Source organism: Aquarana catesbeiana, linkage group LG09, assembly GCF_042186555.1.
Source record: "Aquarana catesbeiana isolate 2022-GZ linkage group LG09, ASM4218655v1, whole genome shotgun sequence".
NCBI classification, from domain to species: domain Eukaryota; kingdom Metazoa; phylum Chordata; class Amphibia; order Anura; family Ranidae; genus Aquarana; species Aquarana catesbeiana.
Genome location: NC_133332.1, coordinates 251,194,091 through 251,220,077, shown reverse-complemented (window position 1 = coordinate 251,220,077; position 25,987 = coordinate 251,194,091). Strand labels below are relative to the sequence as shown.

The window sequence follows — 25,987 nt, the reverse complement described above, 5'->3', positions numbered from 1 at the left end:
GAAAAATGAAGTTCAATAGCCAGTGCAGGTCTTTTGCTTGATTCAGAGCATGCGTGGAATTTTGTGCGTCAGAATTGTGTACACACAATCGGAATTTCCGAAAATGGATTTTGTTGTCGGAAATTCAGACGAAAAATGTCCAATGGAGCCCACACACGGTCAGAATTTCTGACAACAAGCTCACATCGAACATTTGTTGTTGTAAATTCCGACCGTGTGTACGCTGCATCAGTGTTCGCATGTCCACCGCAATATCGCAGTCCCGCTATAAGTCGCTGATCGCCGCAATTACTAGTTTAAAAAAATAAATAAAAATTCCAGTGCATAGCTTATAGTTTTGTAGACACTATAACCTTTTTAGGCAAACCAATCAATAGACGCTTATTAGGTTTTTTTTTACCAAAAACATGTAGCAGAATACATATTGGCCAAAATTTATGAAGACCTTTTTTGTATTTTTTTTTTTTTTTTTTTATTCTTTTTTTATAGGATTTGTTTTATAGCAGAAAGTAAATATAATTTTTTTTCTTCAAAGTTTTCGATCTTTTTTGTTTATAGCACAAAAAATAAAACCTGCAGAAGTGATCATATAACACCAAAAGAAAGCTCTATTTGTGGGGAAAAAAGGAATAAAAGGACGTACATTTTATTTGGGTACAGTGACGCAGATCTGCGCAATTGTCAGTTAAAGTAATGCAGTGCCATATCACAAAAAAAATGGTCTAGTCATGAACAGGGGGTAAATCTTAGAGGTCAAGGGGTTAAGCAAAATATGGTCGGAGTTTGCGATGGCGAATGCTTGAAACATTTGTCCAAGAATTTTTTTTATTTTTTTTTTTAATAAATTAATATTTATTTTGAATATACAGGACTCAAAATTCTGACATTAGCATGACAATATAGACTGAAGATTTAGTCCCCTCTTGTTTATTCTTATTCTGTTTTAAAATGTCATTGACGGATAATTGGTCTCCAAAAAAAAAACACGTGTAAGGTTTGCTTAGACAGTATTTCAGAGCTCCAAAAATGCTCAGTAAATGCAGAAATAGTATAAAAGAACAAAAAAAGTTTAAAAAAAACTTTATCCCAGGTTCCCGGATATCACTGGGCTTTTAATGCGGGTTCCTGAGGGTTCAAGTAGCAGTCTGAAGAGCGATGTATCGATTTTCAGAGGACAGTAGAGCAGCAGCTGCCAGGCATTATGGAGGCAACACTGCTACCTCCTGAATGCCTGTTTGTATTTTTTCATACAGGAAACGTATGTTTAAAAAAAAAAAAAATATAGATAAAATAGATTAGGGCTTGATCTAGTTTAGTGTTGGCATTGGGGTCAGTGTAAAGCTGGCCATTCACATACCAATCGGGTTCAACAAGACAAAGCCATTGATTACCATCCACTCTAAACAGTGCGGATGGCTGAACCTCCTGCTGCCGGCTATTGCGGATGGCTGAACCTCCGGCTGCCGGCTATTGCGGATGGCTGAACCTCCGGCTGCCGGCTATTGCGGATGGCTGAACCTCCGGCTGCCGGCTATTGCGGATGGCTGAACCTCCGGCTGCCGGCTATTGCGGATGGCCGAATCTCCGGCTGCCGGCTATTGCGGATGGCTGAATCTCCGGCTGCCGGCTATTGCGGATGGCTGAATCTCCTGCTGCCGGCTATTGCGGATGGCTGAATCTCCTGCTGCCGGCTATTGCGGATGGCCGAATCTCCGGCTGCCGGCTATTGCGGATGGCCGAATCTCCGGCTGCCAGCTATTGCGGATGGCCGAATCTCCGGCTGCCGGCTATTGCGGATGGCTGAATCTCCGGCTGCCGGCTATTGCGGATGGCCGAATCTCCGGCTGCCGGCTATTGCGGATGGCCGAATCTCCGGCTGCCGGATATTGCGGATGGCCGAATCTCCGGCTGCCGGCTATTGTATTCAGACAGCCACAACAGGCGCAGCTGTCGGAGAATCCAAACTGTAACCGCAGCTAATTTGTCCGTTTTGAAGTTTGACGTCTCGGAGGGTGTTGGCAGGGCCACCCTTGAATTGAATGTGAGACAAAATTCAATGCGTGTATATGACCAGCTTTAGGCTTCATGCACACTGGGGCTTATATAAACGCAAAGGCCTTTATTTCATTGGCCATTCCAAATCACAGCAAAACACATGTTGCACGTTTTAGGTGCCATTTATCTGGTAATGACACCCGAAACGTGGCGCCATTTTGCCACGATTGTCGCGCGGCAAAAACGCAAGTACAAAATTGCTTCTGGTTCAGAGCCAAAATTCTGTTCCGGAGATTCTTTAGAGCAGCTATCGCACATTTAAGTGAATGGGCTGCCCTATGTGTGACATGCATTTCCACATGAGAATCATAACGAAATTGTGAGCGTGAAGAAACGTTTCTGCTATATGTAGTGCGAATGAGTCCTTGGAGTCTGCATATATATTTTTTAGGATTAAAAAAAAAAAAAAAAAAAAAAGTGGAGTGTTTGATTCTGTGCCTCACTAGAGGTACGGACAACAAATAGTGCACACGTGTGCATGTCAGAGCAGGAGAATTTATTTTGGGTTGTTTTTTTGGTAGCAGAAATATATACAGCTGATGTTTTATATATATTGAGACATGTAGGGGTTTTGTAGCTCAGTGGTAGTGCCAAAACCCATGAGTTTACTCCACTCCAGATATACTTTTCAGGGCTTTTCTGCCCATTTTTATTTGAAGGATCCTCAAAAAGTTAATACAGGTATATCTTCCCACTCAGGAGGTTCTTAGCATCAATGCAGCAAACATAACATTTAGCCCCCTGGCATGTTTACTGCTCCTGACCATTAAACACGCCCCATTATTCGTGCACAGGGGCTGTTCCTCAGCTCTGCGTCTTTCCTCCCCGCAGCTCCCTAGTAGCTGCCCTATTCCTCCTAGACTCTCTCTCCAGCTCGGGCCTTAGTCTGTTCTGATTTGGACAGTATGGGGCATACTAGCGGACTCTCTCCAGCTCCAGGCCTTAGTCTGTTCTGATCTGGACAGTATGGGGCATACTAGCGGATTCTCTCTCCAGCTCGGGCCTTAGTCTGTTCTGATCTGGACAGTATGGGGCATACTAGCAGACTCTCTGTCCAGCTCGGGCCTTAGTCTGTTCTGATCTGGACAGTATGGGGCATACTAGCGGACTCTCTCTCCAGCTCGGGCCTTAGTCTGTTCTGATCTGGACAGTATGGGGCATACTAGCAGACTCTCTCTCCAGCTCGGGCCTTAGTCTGTTCTGATCTGGACAGTATGGGGCATACTAGCAGACTCTCTCTCCAGCTCGGGCCTTAGTCTGTTCTGATCTGGACAGTATGGGGCATACTAGCGGACTCTCTCTCCAGCTCGGGCCTTAGTCTGTTCTGATCTGGACAGTATGGGGCATACTAGCGGACTCTCTCTCCAGCTCGGGCCTTAGTCTGTTCTGATCTGGACAGTATGGGGCATACTAGCGGACTCTCTCTCCAGCTCGGGCCTTAGTCTGTTCTGATCTGGACAGTATGGGGCATACTAGCGGACTCTCTCCAGCTCGGGCCTTAGTCTGTTCTGATCTGGACAGTATGGGGCATACTAGCAGACTCTCTCTCCAGCTCGGGCCTTAGTCTGTTCTGATCTGGACAGTATGGGGTATACTCGCGGACTTTCACAGCTCCCTTCACATGCCAACCTCCTCGGTTGGGTGGGGCAATGATCTCAACTTCTTCTGATTGTAACATTAAGCCAGCACACACCTGTGCCATTAATGTGCTTGTTTCCTGCAAAATCTGGCATAAACTGCCTCATCACGCAGTGGCACAGCGTCCCCCTGCCACAAATATATATACACACACAGTGGGTATAGATAGAAAAGAATCACCCCCCTCCTTAATATAATCACATTTTGTTGCTTTACAGCCTGAAATGAAGACAGTTTTTTTTGTTTTATCCAGCTGTATTTACTTGTGCAACTTATAACATCCAATTGAAAGATATGATACCAACATGTGAGAAATAATAATAAATAATATTTATTTTATTAATTTAATAATAAATAAAAGCATTTAAAACCGAATCACGGAGTTGGAAAAATGATCACCCCCATATGTCAGTATTTTGTTGGACCACCTTTTGCTTTAATTCCAGCCTTTAGCCTGTTGGGATTTGTCTCTAATAGCTTTGCACATCTAGATTTTGCAATATTCCTTGCAGAACTCAAGTTCAGTTAAATTTGATGTTGACCGTTTGTGGACTGCAGTCTTCAAGTCATTCCACAGATTTTCAATGGGATTTAAGTCTGGGCTCTGACTAGGCCATACAAAGACATTCACCTTTTTTCTCTTTCAACCACTGTATGGTCATTGTTGATGTGTGCTTTGGGTCATCGTCTTGTTGGAAGGTAAACCTTCTTCCCATTGACCAAAGAAACTCCCCCATAACAGGATATTACCACCTGTACTGTACTGCTGCTGTACTGTAGGGATGGTGTTATTTGTATCGTGAGCTGTATTGGATTTCCACCAGACATGGTTTGGCGTTGAGGCCAAATAATTCAATTTTAGCCTCATCTGACCACCTTTAATACACCTTGAAGATTGTGAGGCCACATGGAAAAGGTGTTAGGGTCAGATGAGACTAAAATGTAATTATTTGGCCTCAACACCAAACAATATGTCTGATGGAAGTCCAATACAGCTAACCATCCAAATCACACCATTCCGACAATAAAGCATGGAGGTGGTAATTGTTTCTCTGAGGCAGGGACTGGAGCACTTGCCAGGATAGAAGGTAAAATGGATGGGGCAAAATACCATCAAATTCTTGAGAAAAATCTGCTGCCCTTTGCCAGAAAGTTGTAAATGGGATGAAGGTTTACCTACCAACATGATGACACAAAGCAACAATGAGCACACAGTGGTTGAAGGTGAATGTGCTTGCATGGCCTAGTCAGAGCTCAGAAGAAAAATAACAAAAAAGCTGGCCATAGTGTAGTATTGTTATACAACGTATGTGGACATACAAACGTGACCAACACCCTAATTGTGCACTTAAAACGAGAGGTGATATCCCACCACCGTAGCTGTAGTGCACTATTGAGAACGTCCGCTTGATGACGAAACACGTCTGGGTACGCACGTAGTGACGCTACCACGTGACCAGGGAAGGAGAACGAGCTCCGCTTTGTTGTTTGCTATGCCGGCCGGTGTCTTTTATACATTTTATGCTTATTCGATCGTCGGTTTGTAAGTGTATTACTTTATTTATTAAAATGTTCCTTGAATGTATTACACTATGGTGAGTTTATCTCCTTTTTGGGTCGTATACTGTGAATAAGGATTTCCTGACTACAGCAATCAATCGTCCAGTGTGATATAGAGCCAAATGAGTATAAAGTCTGTGAGTTGGTTAGCACACTCTACAGTTACGGTGGTGGGATATCACCTCTCGTTTTAAGTGCACAATTAGGGTGTTGGTCACGTTTGTATGTCCACATACGTTGTATAACAATACTACACCATGGCCAGCTTTTTTGTTATTTTTCTTCTTCCGGTATCAAACTGAGGGAACCACACCTGAATCTTGACAGAGCTGATCGGTCTCTATCATAAAGGCCCTGGCTGGGTTTAAGCCATCCACCTACTTTATTTGGTGTTCTGGTAAGGGCAACTTACTACCATGATGTTTGGACTGTGAATTAATTTTCGTGTGTGTTGAAGCATTTGGGTGATCCGGCTTCCCTTTTTTTTTTTGCCTAAAGAGACACCTGGACTGCATCATTTATTATCTACTCCAGACGTTTATGATACATAACGTTTTTAATCCTGTAAAGAACATTTAGCGCAGTTTATTTTTATTTATTGTTATTTTGTGTTGTCACACTGTTTACTGCTGCTTTATTTTTGTTGTTCCAGCATGGCATTTTTTTTTTTACTGTATACTCGCCTATGTGACTGTACTATAGATCCCATGCTGCATCTGTCCCCTGTTCTCGAAGACCAAAAAGCGAGCGGTCACATGATCGATTAGGTCCCAGTCAGTCACCGGCTCGCTAGAGCACCAGGCTGGAGAGAAATTGACGCAGATGGCTTAGGCTCTCTGCTGAGCCAGCTCCTGCTCAGGCATCCGGGTGGATCCCGTCAATATTGTGACGTCAGCGGACTTTAGTCTGCTGTCTGCTGAATCTGGGTCAAGTGCACTCCTATGACCTACTGGAGAACTATGGCCAAAAAAGCTTTGACCATTCTACTCCTCTAAGTCAAACCAACTGAGAAGCTTCATGTGATGCTCATAAAACAATCCATCCATGGCGCCAGTCTTCTTGGTGCATTTTGCGGTGCTGTGGACGTTCTGGAGGGTAGAGAGCATGCAGCTTCCCCTGTGGACTCCCAAGTCAAATCCTTTCATACGCTTCACATCTCCGGCATTAAAATTTCATTAAATATTTAATATTGAACTTTTAAAAAATTGCATCCTTGGTGTATCTCCTCTTACTATCCAATTTAACCAAGACAGCAGAAGAGAGTAAATATAATGGAATTGTCATGCTCGGGTTTTTGTTTGATAAGGAAGGGGGGATTACTGAGCATGCAGTCTCTTTCAATAAGACTAAATGACTTCTGGGTGAAGGCCATTATGTAAGCCAAGAATAAGAAAAAACGGAACACTGGGTGAAAAAAAAAAAAGGTTTCTCTGTAAGGGGCTTCAACCAATAAGTGGCTACTCCTAGGTGCACCACCTTCCCAAAGGACAAATCTACTACCCTTATCCTTTTTAATTGCTTTTTTTTTTCATATTTTGCACATGTTTACATGCACCTCTTAGTCAGGCATATATTTTCTAATAACAGAGACCCTATAGAACAGGCATCACTAAATGGTGGACCTCGGTCTGCATCCGGACCGAGTCACTGTCCCATCCAGACCGCCACGGTGGTGCAATTTTATTTTTTCCTCCAGCCTCCACCACTCTCACAGCGGAGCGGAGACTGGACAGAGGGCAGAATCAGGACTTGTCCATGTTAACTTCTCAAGTTAGTCAGCAGGTGATTGGTTGCTAGAACACAGGGCGGTCTTGGCGACCAATCACCAGTTTGTTAAATGAAAAGTTAACTCCAGCAGTGGGGGGGGCTAAAGGGGGACATGACTGTGGATGGGTGTGAAGGGGGCAAAGGAGGACACTGCCGTGGATGGATATGAAGGGGGCAAAGGAGGACACCACTGGGTGAGGGGGGGGTGTAAGGGGTAAAGAACGCCACCATTTTGGGCGGGGGGCGTGGTGAAGGGTGGCAAAAGGGGTCACTACTGTGGGGGGTGAAGGGGCAAAGGAGGACACTACTATCAGGTTGGGGCTGAGAAAGGGTTAAAAACCACCGCAAAGCGCTTTGCCGGCGGTATAGCCGTGTTGTCCTATTGATTTCAATGGGCAGGAGCGGTGAAGGAGCGGTATATACTCCGCTCCTTCACAGCTCCAAAGATGCTGCCAGCAGGACTTTTTTTTTCCCGTCCTGTTAGCGCACCGCTCCAGTGTGAAAGCCCTCGGGGCTTTCACACTGGAGACAAAGCAGCGGCACTTTCGGGTCGGTTTGCAGGCGTTATTATTAGCGCAATAGCGCCTGCAAACCGCCCCAGTGTGAAAGGGCCCTAACATTAAATAACAAAATGGCTTCTGTAGCAATTTTTATAAAAGTTTTTAGTTTTTCGCAACCTTTTTACCCAAAGGAATCAGCAACATTGTCCTGTATAATAATATTATTAACTATCAGGGATCATTGGGAAAATGCCCTTATATTGATGGTCAGTGGAAAGAATTTCCACCCCTTACAGATAATGAAAAAGATCATTGGCATCATATTGCTAGCTTTGACAAGTGGTGTTGGCTCTGGAATCTATACAGGCACCATCAGATGTAAGGTCAGGCAGCCATACCTCGAGGAGCCTTTTGGTCTCTGGAGGAGCCTCTTGGTTTCTGGGGGAGCCTCTTGGTTTCTGGAGGAGCCTCTTGGCAGAGGTGGGGGACTTGAGTCACATGACTTAAGTCAGACTTGAGTCACCTGTTTGAGGACTTGCTTGACAAAATTAAATAAATGACTCGACTTGACATTGACTTGTCACTAATGACTTGCGACTTGACTTTGACTTGGGCTATTTGACTTGCAATGACTTGGCACCACCCCCCCCCCCCCCCCCGAAAATATTACCCACATACTCCGCCCACTACCGCCTCTGAGCCAATCAGCATTTGCCAAATGCCATTGGAGCTGTTCAGGGTAGCGGTAAGAGTTATGTCAGTCCCTGCATCAAGCGCACCTGTTGAACGTGTGTTCAGCCATGGTGGGGTGATAATGCGACCCCATCGCTCACAACTGAGTGAGAAAATACTTTCCAGTTTAATTTTTTGCAAATGCAATGCATTTTAAGTGGCTATTCTAATCACCATTCAAGTGTCCAGATGTTGGCATTGTGTCAAGTTCAAACTCTGAGCTTAGTTATTTTCCCCCTCAGCAAGGACTATATTTTTTCAGGCTTGTTGGCCATTTAATTGCTGAGTGTTCTGCTCATTGTCTGCTGTTTGGGCATTCAAAGTGTTTCTTTAATATGCCAAGAAAAAAGCACTAAGCAGTTTTGTTAATGTTGAAAATAAAACAAAACCTTTCCTGAAAACTGACTTTTAACTCATTTAAAGGTGGAAATGGGGTAGATCAGTATTTTGACTTAATTTGTGACTTGACCAAAATAAATGACTTGACTTGACTTGCTTGACTTCTATCAGGGACTCGACTTGACTTGCTTGCTTTTCGCCACAGTAACTTGGGACTTGCTTGTGACTTGCACATATGTGACTTACTCCCATGTGTGCCTTTTGGTCTCTGGAGGAGCTTTTTGGTCTCTGGAGGAGCTTTTTGGTCTCTGGAGGAGCTTTTTGGTCTCTGGAGGAGCCTTTTGGTCTCTGGAGGAGCCTTTTGGTCTCTGGAGGAGCCTTTTGGTTTCTGGAGGAGCCTTTTGGTTTCTGGAGGAGCCTTTTTGGTCTGTGGAGGAACCCTTTTGGGCTCTGGATGAACCCTGGTTAAGAATGGCCATGCTATGTTTATTTAAAAAAAGAAAGAGTTTTCCTTTAACGGGGAGGTTACATTTTTCTTCCTCATTTCATCTCCTTTTTTTTTTCTCCTAACAGACTCAGAAAGAGGGATCAAAAGATAAGAAGGATGAGTGAAAACGTTGCGATGGCTGTCAAGGCGTTCTCCCTGAGCAGGCTTCATCTGGTTATTACGCCATTTCCATGGCAGTCTACACAGAGTACCATGTGACCTCTTCGTGTCATCCGTCGTACTCGATTTAGTCCAATTACTAAGCTGCTCTATTGCTGTCTCTTTTCGCTCCGGTCTTCTCTATTCACATCTACAACCTCCTGGTAAATTCTGCAACCTGTTTACTGTGGTCATTTCTCCTCATTCCTCTGGGGGGGGGGAGGGAAGGCTTCATACACTGATCAGTGGGGAACTACCAATACACAATACTATACAGACAACTCTTTTGTGCATTTCACATGTATACAGCCAATGGTATGCTTGAACCTCTTTTATATTGTTTTCTAACCAATGGCACCCCCCTTCCCGTTTCTTTTCTATGTCTGTCTGGTTTGCATTATTTGAATGCCTTTCTAACGAATGTAACTGTTTATTATACATAATAAAGGTACAGAGTGCAATCTTTCTGTCATATCGGTGGTAAAAGTTCATTTTTTTTTTTTTTTTTCACCGGCATACCAGATGTTGCTGTGCTGGTTGTAATATTCCACTGTGCATACAAGGGCGCTGGGTGCACGTCCCTAACTCTGCTAAGCACTCGTGTATTAAAGGGTATGTAAACCCAAACCATGAACCGCTCTTACTCGTTCCCTTTTGGTCTGTTAACGCCATTTAAGGCAATTTATTATAACTGTTTGATAGGTGCAAAAAAACAACCAAAAAAACTGTGGATCCTGCCAGAAACCTTGTCAGCTGATAACTTCCCGTGCTGTACTCTTATCTGTTACATTATTTTCTGTTGACTACAAGACACCTCCCCCTGTAATGGAGAGGACAAAAGGAGTAGATGCTATGTTCAAATATAACGAAGGCCGGTAACACGGTGTGCCATGCTGATTTAGCCCTGGATCACACCAGCGCGGCTTTGAAATGGCACTACTTTGATGCGATTTCAAAGCCGCAGATCGGTGCGATTTGCACCTCCGATTTCCTTGCAGCTTTGTTTAACAGAAGTCTATACAAGTCGCAATGAAATCTAAAAAATTTTGGAACCATCAAATTGCACCGGGGTGAATAAAGGCTAAAGAATCCATCTCTTATTGCCAATCCATCAAGACAGAGGGAATTTCAAAAGTCAGAGTAAGTTGATGCGTTTTCAGCGCTTTGAGGCTACTGATGCACCAAAATTTCAGGCCGCCAAAAATGTGACTTTTCAGCGTTATGCCGAAAGCAAAAAATTGTGCCAATAACGGCTGGTGAAAACACCTGCGATTTTGCCGTGCTTATGGTGTGTGGTTTTTTTCATAGGTCATGTGACTAAAAAAAAAATTGCATCAAAAACACAACACGGGTGCATTCTTGCTGCGTTTTAAATAGGGAGATGCTGACCAAAGTTTTTTAACACTGCTTCAAAAGGTGCTGATAATGGCCGACAATAAATTCATATTCATTTGAATTCATGATATTAAAAAGTCGAATATAATACAATTATTTATTTAAAAAAAAGTGTGTGTGTGTATATGTATATGTGTATATAAATTAATATAAAATTATATAATTAATTTTTTTTTAACCGTCAATTTCGGCCAAGTGCATCCTGCGTTTTCGGTTTCAGCACTGGAATTTTCATTTTGGTGCACCACTAGGTTAGACTAAAGCCCACCAGGGTTGAAACGCGTCAACTTCCTCTGTGTTTTGGATTTCGCTCTGTCTTGATGGATTAGCAGTAAAGAAGATTTATTTTTATTTTTTTTATAAGCATGGCAAACCATATTGCCGACCCCCTCCTTATATTTGAAGATTGCCTAACCGCATGTGCGGCTGTGGTCTGGGCACGGGTATAGCCTATCCAGCTATTTTTGAAGTGGTAATCGGTTACAGCATTAGAACACTTACATGTAGATGTTATGCAGTCCTAGGGAGACAACCCTGCTCCTCCAGAGGTACAGTGCAGCCAGTCAGCGTTGTCACCCTCGGACAGGAAGTGTGTTACGGGTAGGGACGCCAAGTAAAAAAAGTGATTACTTGGTACAGACAGGGCCAATCACAGCCCATCTGTACCATGTGATTAGCTGTATCACAGTGAATCGCAACAATGCGCACTGAAAATCCATTTCATTCAGTAAAAATAAATAAAATGTTGCTTATGCCAGTTAAATTCACTGTGTAAGCAATCACAATGTGTAAAAAAATTATGCCACTATTAGGCCACCATGCCCAGCTGCACCAGATTCTATGTGCACCGCTTTTAGTAAATTTCCCCCAATGTGATTGGCTATCACAGAGATCACATAATCAGGAGCTCTTCCCCTGACTTCCGATCGTTGACTTGTGATGGTGGCTGTGTAGACTGAGGACTACAGGACACCACCCATTTATGTTAAGGTGACAAGGATGAGGTTTTTGAGAACAGTTCTGTTCTGTTTCTATTGTCCTGATACAGTAGTGTCAGTGAGTGTTGTCTTCCTAGGACTGGAAACATGTTGCTGGCAGGATCATCGAAAGGGTGGAAGCCTAAAAAAAAAAAAAAAAAAAAAAAAACACGAAAGCGGCCACCACATCTAAGAACGGCTGAGATGTTGTTTATTACAGTTATGTTTTTGGGTTTAGATGCACATTAAACCAAGCGGTCAAATTCACTTGGGTGCTCAGTGGAACGTTTAGATAGTTTCTCCATTGTCTGATCAATGCTGAGGATGGGCAACCCACCTGGCAGAGTACTAATCGTTCACCTAGCATGGGATTTATAAAACTTGAATGCCCTGTGTGCTTCACGCCTACCACATGCTAAGCCCAAAGGAAGACTCCAGGAATATCGCTAAATACAGAGTGCAAAAACCGAAATGTGAACTACTTGGCAAGGGATCTGTAATTCTGTAAAGTCAGTATTGCGAATCAAAGACCTCTATGTATCCCTGTAGAAGAGACACCACTGCCGCCGTTTTGTAGCTCCTTGTGTCTGCTGCTTTCTCAATTGATAGTGAATCTGTATCAACGCGTTTCGTCCAATGAGTAAAATGCAAAGCTGGGTTAGGAAGTGGCAGTGTCTCCTTCCTGGCTGTGCAGTGTGGCAGATGCTTTTTGAATTGTATAGCTTTATCCAAACCCAAAAACAAAAAGTACTATATTACACTTTACCAGTTCTTGGATGTGATGGCTGCATTCGTTTTCATTTTCCAGGCTTTTTTACCTTTTTTTATTCTCACAGGATGCTGCCTGTAATACACTTCCTGTCTAGGGTGACAACGCTCACTCACTGCTCTCTATAGAGAATCGGCATCACCTTAGGCTAGTGATGGTAAACCTTGGCACCCCAGATATTTTGGAACTACATTTCCCATGGTGCTCAATTACACTGCAGAGTGCATGAGCATCATGGGAAATCTAGTTCCAAAACATCTGGGGTGCGAAGGTTCGCCATCACTGCCCTAGGCTGGTTTCCTGATTTGGACTACAAACATGTCATTTCTATTACATGTGGAGGTGACCCTCTGTAAGCGGTGTGCCTGCCAAGAGGGTCAAACGGACCCCCCCCCAGTTTGAGATGTCAGATGGGAAGTTAGATGGACAATATTTCTGGCAGGATCAACAGGTGTTTTTTTTTCATACTTGCAGAAAATGATCCTGAAAAAAAGGAAACTAATGCAGCCACCACCTCTACGGACTGGAAAACTGCAAACGTTTACATTTCTTTGTTCCCGAGTTCAGATAAATTTTAAGGTTATTTTCTTTGTTATGGGGACTTTCCAGATAAGTTTTGGTATCATATATCATGCGCTTGTATAAGACTATATCTGTTGTTTTCTGGGGTCACCAATAAAGTTAAGGTTTAAAAAACGTTCTCTGTCATTTGCTTTTATTTTTTCAGATGCTAGCCTCCGGGGCCTCATCTTGAACCTGATTTTTATACCTAAGTGACATACAATCCAATGAGAGCACCAAACAAACCTTCAAGAGTCCAAGGAAATTTTATTAAAAAATTGATTCATAGCAAATAAAAGCCAATCCATTTTTTGGGGGTTATAAATCTAAAAATAACATAAAAATCTAATGGCAATATACAGTGGGGAAATGAATTATTTGATCCCTACAGATTTTGTACGTTGGCCCACTTACAAAGAAATGAAGGGTCTCTAATTTTTATCATAGGTGTATTTTGAATGATAGAGTCAGAATATCAACCAAAAACCCGGAAAAAAACATACAAATGTTATAAATTGAGTTGCAGTTCAGCGAATAAAACAAGTATTTGATTCCCAAGCAAAACATGACTTAGTACTTGGTGGAGAAACTCGTGGTAAGACGTTTCTTTTAGTTGGTGACCAGGTTTGCACATATCTCAGGAGGGTTTTTGGTCCACTCTTCTTTACAGATCTTCTGTAAATTCCTAAGGTTTCTTGGCAACTCGAAGTTTCAGCTCTCTCCATAAATTTTCTATAGGATTAAGGTCTGGAGACTGGCTAGGCCACTCCATGACCTTAATGTGCTTCTTCTTGAGCCACTCCTTTGGTTCCTTGGCGGTATGTTTTGGGTCATTGCCAAGTTGAAAGACCCACCATGACCCATCTTCAGTGTTCTGGCTGAGGGAAGAAGGTTCTCATCCAAGATTTTACAATACATGGCCCCTTGATGCGGCAAAGTTGGTCTGTACTTTTAGCAGAGAAACCGCCCCAAAGCATAATGTTTTCACCTCAGTGCTTGACTGTAGGGATGGTGTTCTTGGGGTCATAGTCAGCATTTTTCTTCCTCCAAACGCAGCGAGTCCCTCTCCTCAAGAAGACACGTGTACAGTCATGCCAATGAACATCTACAGGTAAATGATTCAGAGAAAGTGCTGTGGTCATATGAGACCAAAATTTTAGCTCTTTGACATTAACTCAACTCGCGGTGTTTGGAGGAGAAAAATGCTGACTATGACCCTAAGAACACCATCCCTACAGTCAAGCACAAAGGTGGAAATGACGCTTTGAGGCTGTTTATCTGCTAAAGGTACAGGCTGACTTTTCTGCATTGAGGGGACAATGGATGGGGCCATGTATTGTAAAATCTTGAATGAGAACCTCCTTCCCTCAGCCAGAAGACCGAAGATGGGTCGTGGATGGGACTTCCAGCATGACAATGACCCAAAACATACCACCAAGACAACAAAGGAGTGGCTCAAGAAGAAGCACATTAAAGTCATGGAGGGGCCTCTCCAGTTTCCAGACCTTAATCCTATAGAAAATTTATGGAGAGAGCTGAAACTTCGAGTTGCTAAGGAACCTTATGGATTTAGAGAAGATCTGTAAAGAAGAGTGGACCAAAATCCCTCCTGAGATGTGTGCAAACCTGGTCACCAACTACAAGAAACGTCTTGCCTCAGTACTTGGTGGAGAAACCCCTGTTGGCAAGCACAAAGTCATGTTTTGCTTGGGGATCAAGTATTTTACTCACTGAACTGCAACTCAATTTCATAGGATTTGCATCATGTGTTTTTTTTCTGGATATTTGGTTGATATTCTGTCTCTAATTTAAAATACACCTGTGATAAAAAATTATAGACCCTTCCTTTCTTTGTAAGTGGGCAAACTTACAAAATCTGCAGGTGGTCATATAATTATTTCCCCCACTGTATGACCATTTATGACCTCTTACGTTTTATATTCATGACCTTTGTATTATTTCTTGTTTTGCAGCCCTGATGGGAGGAGTGTTTGGCTCCTGAAACGCACTGGATTTATTCTGCTGGTAATCAATTTTTATCATTAAAAACCTTGGACTCCTGGACGTTTGGCGTTCTCTTTGGATAATATGTACAGTACTATTTCTGAAAGCATTCTTCATTTACAGCATTTTTGTCACACCTGCCTAAAACTTGAAAGTTGTGTGACAAAAATGCTGTAAATGAAGAATCCTTTCACAAATGGAAATGTTTATTTTGATCAATTAACAAAATGGAAAATAAATGAACAGAAGCGAAATCCAAATCAATATTTGGTGTGACACCCCCCCCCCCCTTTTACCTTCAAACCAGCATCAATTCTTCTAGGTACACTTACACATAGTTGTTGAAGGAACTCGACAGGTGGGTTGTTCCAAGCATCTTGGAGAACTAACCACAGATCTGTGGACGTCGGCTGCCTCCCATCCTTCTGTGTCTCTTCATGTAATCTCAGACAGACTCCATGATGATCAGGGCTCTGTAGGGGCCAAACCATCACTTCCAGGACTCCTTGTTCTTCTTTAGGGCTGGTTTACACTAGTGCAATGCCAGACATCGCATGTGATTTTCATTGCTGTTCAGTTCACATGCGATGTCTGTGCAATTTGAATTTCAGGCGTACAAACTTGTATGACTGAATTTGCATCGGATTCAGACCTCGTGCAGGTCCGCACCAGAATCGGATCGTATGGGTGTTCTGATTCTGCAAATCCCTCTGCATTTTGAAAACTGATTGTGGGGTGTAGTTAAAGGGATTGTAATGGTTCACGTTTTTTCACCTTAATGCATCCGACAATGCCAGCCCCCCCGTTTTACTTACCTGACCCCTCGAAAGTCCTGCGCTTGCCCCCGACATCCTGTTTGCCGCTCAGCCTGGCCGTTGATTGGCTAGAGTGGATGGATTGAAAGCAGCGCAGCCATTGGCTTGCGCTGCTGTCAATCACATCCAATGATGCGGTGTGGCGGGGCCGAGTTATACAGTCAGCAGCTATAGCCGCCGGCTGTATCACGGGAGCGCGCCCGCAAGAACTAAACACCATGCGAGGGAGCTCACATGAAGGTGATTAGTTCTTGCCGGGAGGAGCTGAGACAGCCGCCGAGGGACCCCAGAAGACCAGGTTCGGGACCACTCTGTGCAAAACGAGCTGCACAGTGGAGGTAAGTATAACCAAAAATACCATTACAACCCCTTTAACTTAACATACACTCCGCAATCAGTTTGCATTAACAGGTGTGCAAATTTGCGCCACATCTATTGTGAACTGAGCCTTACACTGAAGATAGTTCTTATTGACATTGGCAGTATGTTTGGGGGTCATTGTCCTGCAGCAGAATAAATTTGGAGCCAATGATTGATAACACTATTGAACAAGTAAGACCAATGGATAGAGAGATGCTATTGGCTCCTAAAGATAATAAAGGATAAGAAATTCAGGGATGTGGAGCACAAAGACAATGTTAAGCCTCGTACACACGATCGGACTTCAAACAAACTTTTCATGGATTTCTGTCCAAAGGGCGTTGGCCGTGAACTTGGTATGCATACACACGGCAGGACTTTTTCAGCCAACTTTCACCAAATCCCATGGTTTTTCAGCTCTTTACCTCCACCCTTTGGTCAACTTCTGTATCGTTGTCTGATCTTTTGCATTGGTTCTGGGCATGCGTGTTTGTACTTTGGACTAAAGTCCGATGGATTTGTGTACACACGTTCGGACTAGCCGACGTAGGACTTTTGTTGCAGGAAAGTTTGTCTGTTCGCACAGCCAACATTTGTCTGATGAAAACCGAAAAAGTTTGTCGGATGGATCGTACACACGGTTGGATGTTGCCTTAAAACAGCTAATTTGCATGTTTGTTGTCAAAAAGTCCGATCATGTGTATGGGACTTTATAGTCAAAAATACTTTTGATTGTACAGTTTAAAAATCTAAATTTGAGTATAAAAACATACAGACGTATATTTGACACAGCAGCTCAATATTACAAATTTGAAGTTTATCGTGAGACTATTTGTTCACTCCATATTGTACATATTTTCCAAAGCCTTTCGCATAATGTTTCTGCTTCTTCAGGGAATTTTTCGATGTGCATCGACTTCATCAACCAGACATATGCATGGGCCTCCCGGTATGCGAGAAGAAGAGGATTATGGAGCGGCCATTAAACCCCTTGTATAAACCAGGGTCAAGTTGGATGGACACTGGACTTCACACCTGATGGAGCAGGCAGATGGAAACTGCAACTCCCGAAGCGCTTTCACGTGGGGTCAGATATGTGACAGAGTTGCCGAGGGAGGCCTCCTCGAAGGATTTGAACTGGCCAAAAAAACGTGGTATGGTGTCATGCATCCAAGCCACTCGTTGGGCTCATCCAGCAAGTGGCTTGGATTCATGACCCCATACCACGGTTTTTGACCAGTCAAATTCTTCGAGGAGGCCTCCCTTCGCTGTACAGTACACTTGGGTGTGATTGATATGTATAAACAATAATACACTATGTAAGTTTTTCTTTTTGGATGCACCTGTGAACTCCAGATCTACAATACCTAGGATTGGTGGTGGGAGACAGCAGTTTCCTTTAGGAGTATCCATAGAGCTTTCTATTTATGAAAGATTAATAGATTGGAGATATGGGACTTTCAAGGTACAAATCACAGTTTTGAACTGTATTCCTCACTTTTTTATCAGTTTTTGTAATAAATGATTTATATATATTTTTTTATCAAACTAGAGTGATTTCTCATACTATGTACCTTGAAAGTCCCATATCTCCAATCTATTAATCTTTTAGAATTTAGGGATGTTGGTACCATGTTATGTTTAAGTAGTTTGGAGCTGACCTCTGCCCACATCTCTGACCATTCTATTTATGGACTTATTTCAGTTGTGGACTTTTTTCCTATTTATTTGGCCCCAGGAGGGACACTGACTATACACTATATTACCAAAAGTATTGGGACGCTTGCCTTTATACACACATGAACTTTAGTGGGATCCCAGTCTTATGCCCCGTACACACGGTCGGACATTCCGACAACAAAATCCTAGGATTTTTTCCGACGGATGTTGGCTCAAACTTGTCTTTCATACACACGGTCACATAAAGTTGTCGGAAAATCCGATCATTCTGAACGTGGTGACGTAAAACACGTACGTCGGGACTATAAACGGGGCAGTAGCCAATAGCTTTCATCTCTTTATTTATTCTGAGCATGCGTGGCACTTTGTCCGTCGGATTTGTGTACACACGATCGGAAATTCCGACAACGGATTTTGTTGTCGGAAAATTTTATATCCTGCTCTCAACCTTTGTGTGTCGGAAAATCTGATGGAAAATGTGTGATGGAGCCTACACACGGTCGGAATTTCTGACAACAAGGTCCTATCACACATTTTCCGTCCGAAAATCCGACCGTGTGTACGGGGCATTAGTCTGTAGGGTTCAATATTGAGTTGGTCCACCCTATAACAGCTTCAAATCTTCTAGGAAGGCCATCCACAAGGTTTAGGAGTGTGTCTATGGGAATGTTTGACCATTCTTCCAGAAGCGCATTTGTGAGGTCAGGCACTGATGTTAGACGAGAAGGCCTGGCTTGCAGTCTCCACTCTAATTCATCCCAAAGGTGTTCTATCGGGTTGAGGTCAGTACGCTGTGCAGGCCAGTCAAGTTCCTCCACCCCAAAGTTGCTCAGCCATGTCTTTATGGACTTTGCTTTGTGGACTGGTCCAAATCATTTGGAGGAGGGGGGATTATGGTGTGGGGTTGTCTTTCAGGGGTTGGGCTTGGCCCCTTAGTTCCACTGAAGGGAGCTCTTAAAGCGTCAGCATACCAAGACATTTTGGACAATTTCATGCTCCCAGCTTTGTTGGGACAGTTTGCGGATGGCCCCGTCCTGTTCCAACATGACTGCCTACCAGAGCACAAAGCAAGGTCCATAAAGACATGGATGAGCGAGTTTGGGGTGGAGTAACTTGACTGGCCTGTACAGATTCCTGACCTCAACCCGATAGAACACCTTCAGGATGAATTAGAGCGGAGACTGCGAGCCAGGCCTTCTCGTCCAACATCAATGCCTGACCTCACAAATGCTCTTCTGGAAGAATGGACAAACATTCCCATAGACACACTCCTAAACCTTGTGGACGGCCTTCCCAGAAGAGTTGAAGCTGTTAAAGCTGCAAAGGGTGGGCCAACTCAATCTTGAACCCTACAGACTAAGGCTGGCCATACACTATTCAATTTTCCTGTTCAACTTTCCTTTAGATTTACCAAAACCATATAATAGGAGGTCAAACCTAAACACTTTCAATTTTGATGCAATCAGGCAGGCCCTTGTACTACATAGTTGAAGGTAAATCTAAAGAAAATTGAACAGGAAAATTGTATGGTGTATGGCCAGCTTTAGACTGGGATGTCATAAAAGTTCATGTGCTTGTAAAGGCAGGCGTCCCAATACTTTTGGTATAGTGTATATGTGATATATAGAGCACTAATATTATCATCATTGTATATAGTCTGTTCACATTGTATTATTCTGTTTTTAGCATATTGCCTTAATTGCAAGCAGCTATACATTTTTGGGGTGTTTAGCGCTGGCTTTTTTTATGTTTGAACACTATACATGCAAGAGGCCCATCAACGTTGTATCACTGATGGTTTTCTTGCACCCGCTGTGTGTGTGTTACCACCTGTTCAATCTCGTCAGACTCCGAGGTTTGTTTCTGTGCAGCGTGCATGCTTTCGGAGCAGAATTTTGGCAAAGGATGCAAAAATTGTGTAAATCAAGGACACAGCGAGTGTTTCCTTTGGTCAGAGTCCAGCAAGTAATTACAGAGCCACGCCTGTAAAATTAGATCACAATATACCTATTATGTAACTACAACTGCCAATTTATAGTCTTACCGACAGCAAAGCAGCCCATTTATGATCTTCAGTTCTGATAGCCGTATGTTTGGATTCAGTGGTGGCTGGTGCCCCCTATTTTTTTTTTTGGGGGGGGGGGGGGGAGGGGGGGCACAAACAAACTGAAAAATACTGAAACCCCCCCCCCCCCAATCAATTGCAGCCTCACTGTGCCCATCATACACAGCCACTTGTGCCCCATCAAACGCAGCCACTTGTGCCCCATCATATGCAGCCACTGTGCCCATCATACGCAGCCACTTGTGCCCAATCATACGTAGCTACTTGTGCCCCATCAAATGCAGCCATTGTGCCCCATCATACGCAGCTACTTGTGCCCCATCAAATGCAGCCACTTGTGCCCCATCATATGCAGCCACTTGTGCCCCATCATACGCAGCCACTTGTGCCTTATCATATGCAGCCACTGTGCCCATCAAATGCAGCCACTGTGCCCATCATATGCAGCCACTTGTGCCCATCATACGCAGCTACTTGTGCCACATCAAACGCAGCCACTTGTGCCTCATCATACGCAGCCACTTGTGCCTCATCATATTCAGCCACTTGTGCCCCATCGAATGCAGCCACTGTGCCCATCATATGCAGCCACTTGTGCCCATCATACGCAGCCACTTGTGCCTCATCATATGCAGCCACTGTGCCCCATCATACGCAGCCACTTGTGCCCATCATACGCAGCCACTTGTGCCCCATCATACGCAGCTACTTGTGCCCCATCAAATGCAGCCATTGTGCCCCATCATACGCAGCTACTTGTGCCCCATCAAATGCAGCCACTTGTGCCCCATCAAATGCAGCCACTTGTGCCCCATCATAAGCAGCCACTTGTGCCCCATCATAAGCAGCCACTTGTGCCCCATCATATGCAGCCACTTGTGCCCCATCATACGCAGCCACTTGTGCCCCATCATATGCAGCCACTTGTGCCCCATCATACGCAGCCACTTGTGCCCCATCATACGCAGCCACTTGTGCCCCATCAAACGCAGCCACTTGTGCCTCATCATACGCAGCCACTGTGCCCAAACGCAGCCACTTGTGCCCATCATATTCAGCCACTTGTGCCCCATCGAATGCAGCCACTTTGCCCATCATACGCAGCCACTTGTGCCCATCATATTCAGCCACTTGTGCCCCATCATACGCAGCCACTTGTGCCCCATCAAACGCAGCCGCTTGTGCCTCATCATATGCAGCCACTGTGCCCATCAAATGCAGCCACTTGTGCCCCATCATACGCAGCCACTTGTGCCTTATCATATGCAGCCACTGTGCCCATCAAATGCAGCCACTGTGCCCATCATATGCAGCCACTTGTGCCCATCATACGCAGCTACTTGTGCCCCATCATACGCAGCCACTTGTGCCCCATCAAATGCAGCCATTGTGCCCCATCATACGCAGCCACTTGTGCCTCATCATATGCAGCCACTGTGCCCATAGCCGTATGTTTGGATTCAGTGGTGGCTGGTGCCCCAAATTTTTTTTTTTTGGGGGGGGGGGGGGCACACAAACAAACTGAAAAATACTGAAACCCCCCCCAATCAATTGCAGCCTCACTGTGCCCATCATACGCAGCCACTTGTGCCCCATCAAACACAGCCACTTGTGCCCCATCAAACGCAGCCACTTGTGCCCCATCATATGCAGCCACTGTGCCCATCATATGCAGCCACTGTGCCCATCATACGCAGCCACTTGTGCCCCATCATATGCAGCCACTGTGCCCATCAAACGCAGCCACTTGTGCCCATCATACGCAGCCACTTGTGCCCCATCAAACACAGCCACTTGTGCCCCATCATATGCAGCCACTGTGCCCATTATACGCAGCCACTTGTGCCCCATCATATGCAGCCACTGTGCCCATCAAACGCAGCCACTTGTGCCCATCATACGCAGCCACTTGTGCCCCATCATACGCAGCCACTGTGCCCATCAAACGCAGCCACTTGTGCCCATCATACGCAGCCACTTGTGCCCCATCATATGCAGCCGCTGTGCCCCTTTAAACGCAGCCACTTGTGCCCCATCATACGCAGCCACTTGTGCCTTATCATATGCAGCCACTGTGCCCATCATATGCAGCCACTTGTGCCCATCATACGCAGCCACTTGTGCCCCATCATATGCAGCCACTTGTGCCTCATCATATGCAGCCACTGTGCCCATCAAATGCAGCCACTGTGCCCCATCATACGCAGCCACTTGTGCCCATCATACGCAGCCACTTGTGCCCCATCATTCGCAGCTACTTGTGCCCCATCATTCGCAGCTACTTGTGCCCCATCAAATGCAGCCATTGTGCCCCATCATACGCAGCTACTTGTGCCCCATCAAATGCAGCCACTTGTGCCCCATCATAAGCAGCCACTTGTGCCCCATCATATGCAGCCACTTGTGCCCCATCATACGCAGCCACTTGTGCCCCATCATACGCAGCCACTTGTGCCCCATCATACGCAGCCACTTGTGCCCCATCAAACGCAGCCACTTGTGCCTCATCATACGCAGCCACTGTGCCCAAACGCAGCCACTTGTGCCCATCATATTCAGCCACTTGTGCCCCATCGAATGCAGCCACTTGTGCCCATCATATTCAGCCACTTGTGCCCCATCATACGCAGCCACTTGTGCCCCATCAAACACAGCCGCTTGTGCCTCATCATATGCAGCCACTGTGCCCATCAAATGCAGCCACTTGTGCCCCATCAAATGCAGCCACTTGTGCCCCATCATAAGCAGCCACTTGTGCCCCATCATATGCAGCCACTTGTGCCCATCATACGCAGCCACTTGTGCCCCATCATACGCAGCCACTTGTGCCTCATCATATGCAGTCACTGTGCCCATCAAATGCAGCCACTTGTGCCCCATCAAATGCAGCCACTTGTGCCCCATCATAAGCAGCCACTTGTGCCCCATCATATGCAGCCACTTGTGCCCATCATACGCAGCCACTTGTGCCCCATCATACGCAGCCACTTGTACCTCATCATATGCAGCCACTTATGCCTCATCATATGCAGCCACTGTGCCCATCAAATGTGCCTCATCATATGCAGCCACTTGTGCCTCATCATATGCAGCCACTGTGCCCATCAAATGCAGCCATTGTGCCCCATCATACGCAGCTACTTGTGCCCCATCAAATGCAGCCACTTGTACCCCATCATAAGCAGCCACTTGTGCCCTATCATAAGCAGCTACTTGTGCCCCATCAAATGCAGCCACTTGTGCCCCATCATAAGCAGCCACTTGTGCCCCATCATATGCAGCCACTTGTGCCCATCATACGCAGCCACTTGTGCCCCATCATACGCAGCCACTGTGCCTCATCATATGCAGCCACTGTGCCCATCAAATGCAGCCACTGTGCCCCATCATACGCAGCCGCTTGTGCCTCATCATATGCAGCCACTGTGCCCATCAAATGCAGCCATTGTGCCACTTGTGCCCATCAAACGCAGCCACTTGTGCCCATCATACGCAGCCACTTGTGCCCCATCATATGCAGCCGCTGTGCCCATCAAACGCAGCCACTTGTGCCTTATCATATGCAGCCACTGTGCCCATCATATGCAGCCACTGTGCCCATCATACGCAGCTACTTGTGCCCCATCATACGCAGCCACTTGTGCCCCATCACACGCAGCCACTTGTGCCCCATCATACGCAGCCACTGTGCCCATCAAACGCAGCCACTTGTGCCCCATCATATTCAGCCACTTGTGCCCCATCATACGCAGCCACTTGTGCCCCATCATACGCAGCCACTGTGCCCATCATATTCAGCCACTTGTGCCCCATCATATGCAGCCACTGTGCCCATCAAATGCATATTGGTATCAGTGGAAGGAATAGTGCACCATCATTGGTATCTAAGATAGGAATAGTGTTTCATCATTGGTGGCGGTGAGAGGACTAGTGCCCCATTGTCAGTGGCAGGAACTATGCCCCACTGTTGCTGACAGTGGGGGGGGATAATGCCCCAAGGGCCTGATAAAAACAGGCAAAGGGCCGCATCCTGCCCCCGCGCCGCAGTTTGAAGACCACCACTGTAGATGTTGGTACCAGTGGTCAAGAATAATACGAGTTAACAAAGGCCAAGTAGTGCAAAGTCCAGTGTTCCTGGGGGGGGAGGGGGACCCAGAGAGCAGCCTTAGGGTGCAACGCAGAAGAGTCTGTTTCTAACAGATCCCATTGGTAATGAGACATTTTGAGTACCGTAGTTCGTCACCGTTTTTACAGGCGTGACATATTTGGTATCTTTCTACTCGATGTAACTCCATTTTTTTATATTGTATTCAAAAACTGGGTAATATATTGTGAGTGTGTGCCCTAATATTAACTTTAGTGTATTTTTTTTTTACAAAAATCTAGGTTTAACATGCAGTTGTTTCCAGAAAATATATAATCTTTTTTTTGGGGGGGAGGGTTAATCTTCAGGCCTAAAAAGTGCATTTTAACATGTTTTTTTTTCAGTCTTGCATACAACACTAAGAACAAGAAACAGACGCTCTAAGTTGCTATAAGGAACACGAAGAATAGTTTTGTAGCCACTTTGGATGAAGGCGTAGTATAAATGAAAAAAACAAAAAAAAAACACATAAATAATAGAGTGTTGGGGCTGTGCGTTATCTTCTCCAGATGTCCTGTGTGATGGGTGGAGGAGGCACAGACACTGACCCCGCTGATCTATGATTAGAGCGACTTCTAGGAAGAGTCTGGGAGGGAACACTAGAAATAACAAGATCCTTGTGACACAACAAACGAAATCACACCCTCTATAAGGCATTGAGTGCAAATAGACATCCACCTCCCTGCTTCTCCTTCCACAAATTATAGGAACCGTACTTTGTATAGACAGAACTCACAGCAAGAAACCATAGATGCCTCCTAGAATGATTACCCTGATATGATAAGGAGAAGCAGCAAACTAAAGCCGGGCCCATACAAGGTTCGAATATCGGCCGGTTCAGCAGGAACCATCTGAGATTTGAACCTTTAATGGGCAGGCTGGATGTACCATGTGGATTGATCGATCAACTTGGGTACAACCAGCTTGCCGGATTCTCTTGTGGCTGCTTCCCTCCTGCCAGGAGAAGACACCTTCCGGTTCCCCTGTCTGTATTGATGAGGGAATCACACAAATTTCTTTCCTGCAACCTGTGGTAGCAAGAAAGAAACTTGCACTGTGTATGGACGGCCTAAAGAGCTGCTCTCTCCTCCTGTCGGCATGTTATTAGCACCGCGGCACAACGGATTGGCTCCTTGCATGCTCTCTACTTCTGCCAGCCGGAGATCTGCTGTACAGGGACTGCAAAAGGCTGATACCGTCTCAAATAGCAGGTCAAATGCAAGTACTGTTTTCATTTTCACCTTTTACTGCGGCCGGCTGTGTGAAACGACTTACCTGTACATCGTTTCGTGCAGTTGCCCCTGGGGGGGGGGGGGGGGGCGCGTTGATTGGATAGAGAGGGAGCCCATCATCGGGTCCAGCGAGCTTGAAGTCCACCAGACCCCCACGATCGTTCCCAAGCGAGGCCGAATGGCAATCTGCCTATGTAAACAAGGCAGATTGCCGCTCTGAAAGGGAGGAAGATAGAGATCTTGTGTTCCTGCTAAGCAAGAACACTGATCTCTGTCTTCACCCAGTCAGAGCAATCCCCACACAGTCAGCAAGCGCCTCCTAGGGACACTTAACCCTTTGAAAGCCCCTGGTGTTAACCCCTTCCCTGCCAGTGTCATTAGTACAGTGACAGTGGATTTTTTTAGCACTGATCACTGTATTGGTGTCACTAGTCCCCAAAAAAGGTGTCAATTAGGGGTCCGATTGTCCGCCGCAATGTCACAATCCCGCAAAAAAAAAAAAAAAAATCGTTGATCGCCGCCATTACTAGTAAAAAAATAAATTAATAAAAATTCCATAAAAATATCCCATAGTTTGTAGACGCTATAACCTTCGCGGCTGAAGTGGTTCAAAATATATGTTGAACCTCTTAACGCTGGCACCTTCCAGCCCTTCAAGAGGTTTATGATGCTGGGAGGAGGGGCTTAAGAGCTGTGATTGGCTGTCACGGTGGTCACGTGTTCCGAAAACTCCCAGTTGCATGCAGCG

General features: G+C 45.1%; 1 protein-coding gene across 1 annotated transcript in view; it reads left to right on the top strand.

Annotated features, from left to right (window-relative positions):
• BCAP31 (B cell receptor associated protein 31) overlaps positions 1-9,709 on the top strand; it is an 88,870-nt gene extending 79,161 nt beyond the window's left edge. The window contains exon 8 of the mRNA XM_073600170.1: positions 9,165-9,709. Within this exon, the coding sequence (XP_073456271.1) occupies positions 9,165-9,203 (39 nt within the window). The 3' untranslated portion in view covers positions 9,204-9,709. The remainder of the gene's footprint in view (positions 1-9,164) is intronic.
• The last annotated feature ends 16,278 nt before the right edge of the window (positions 9,710-25,987 follow it).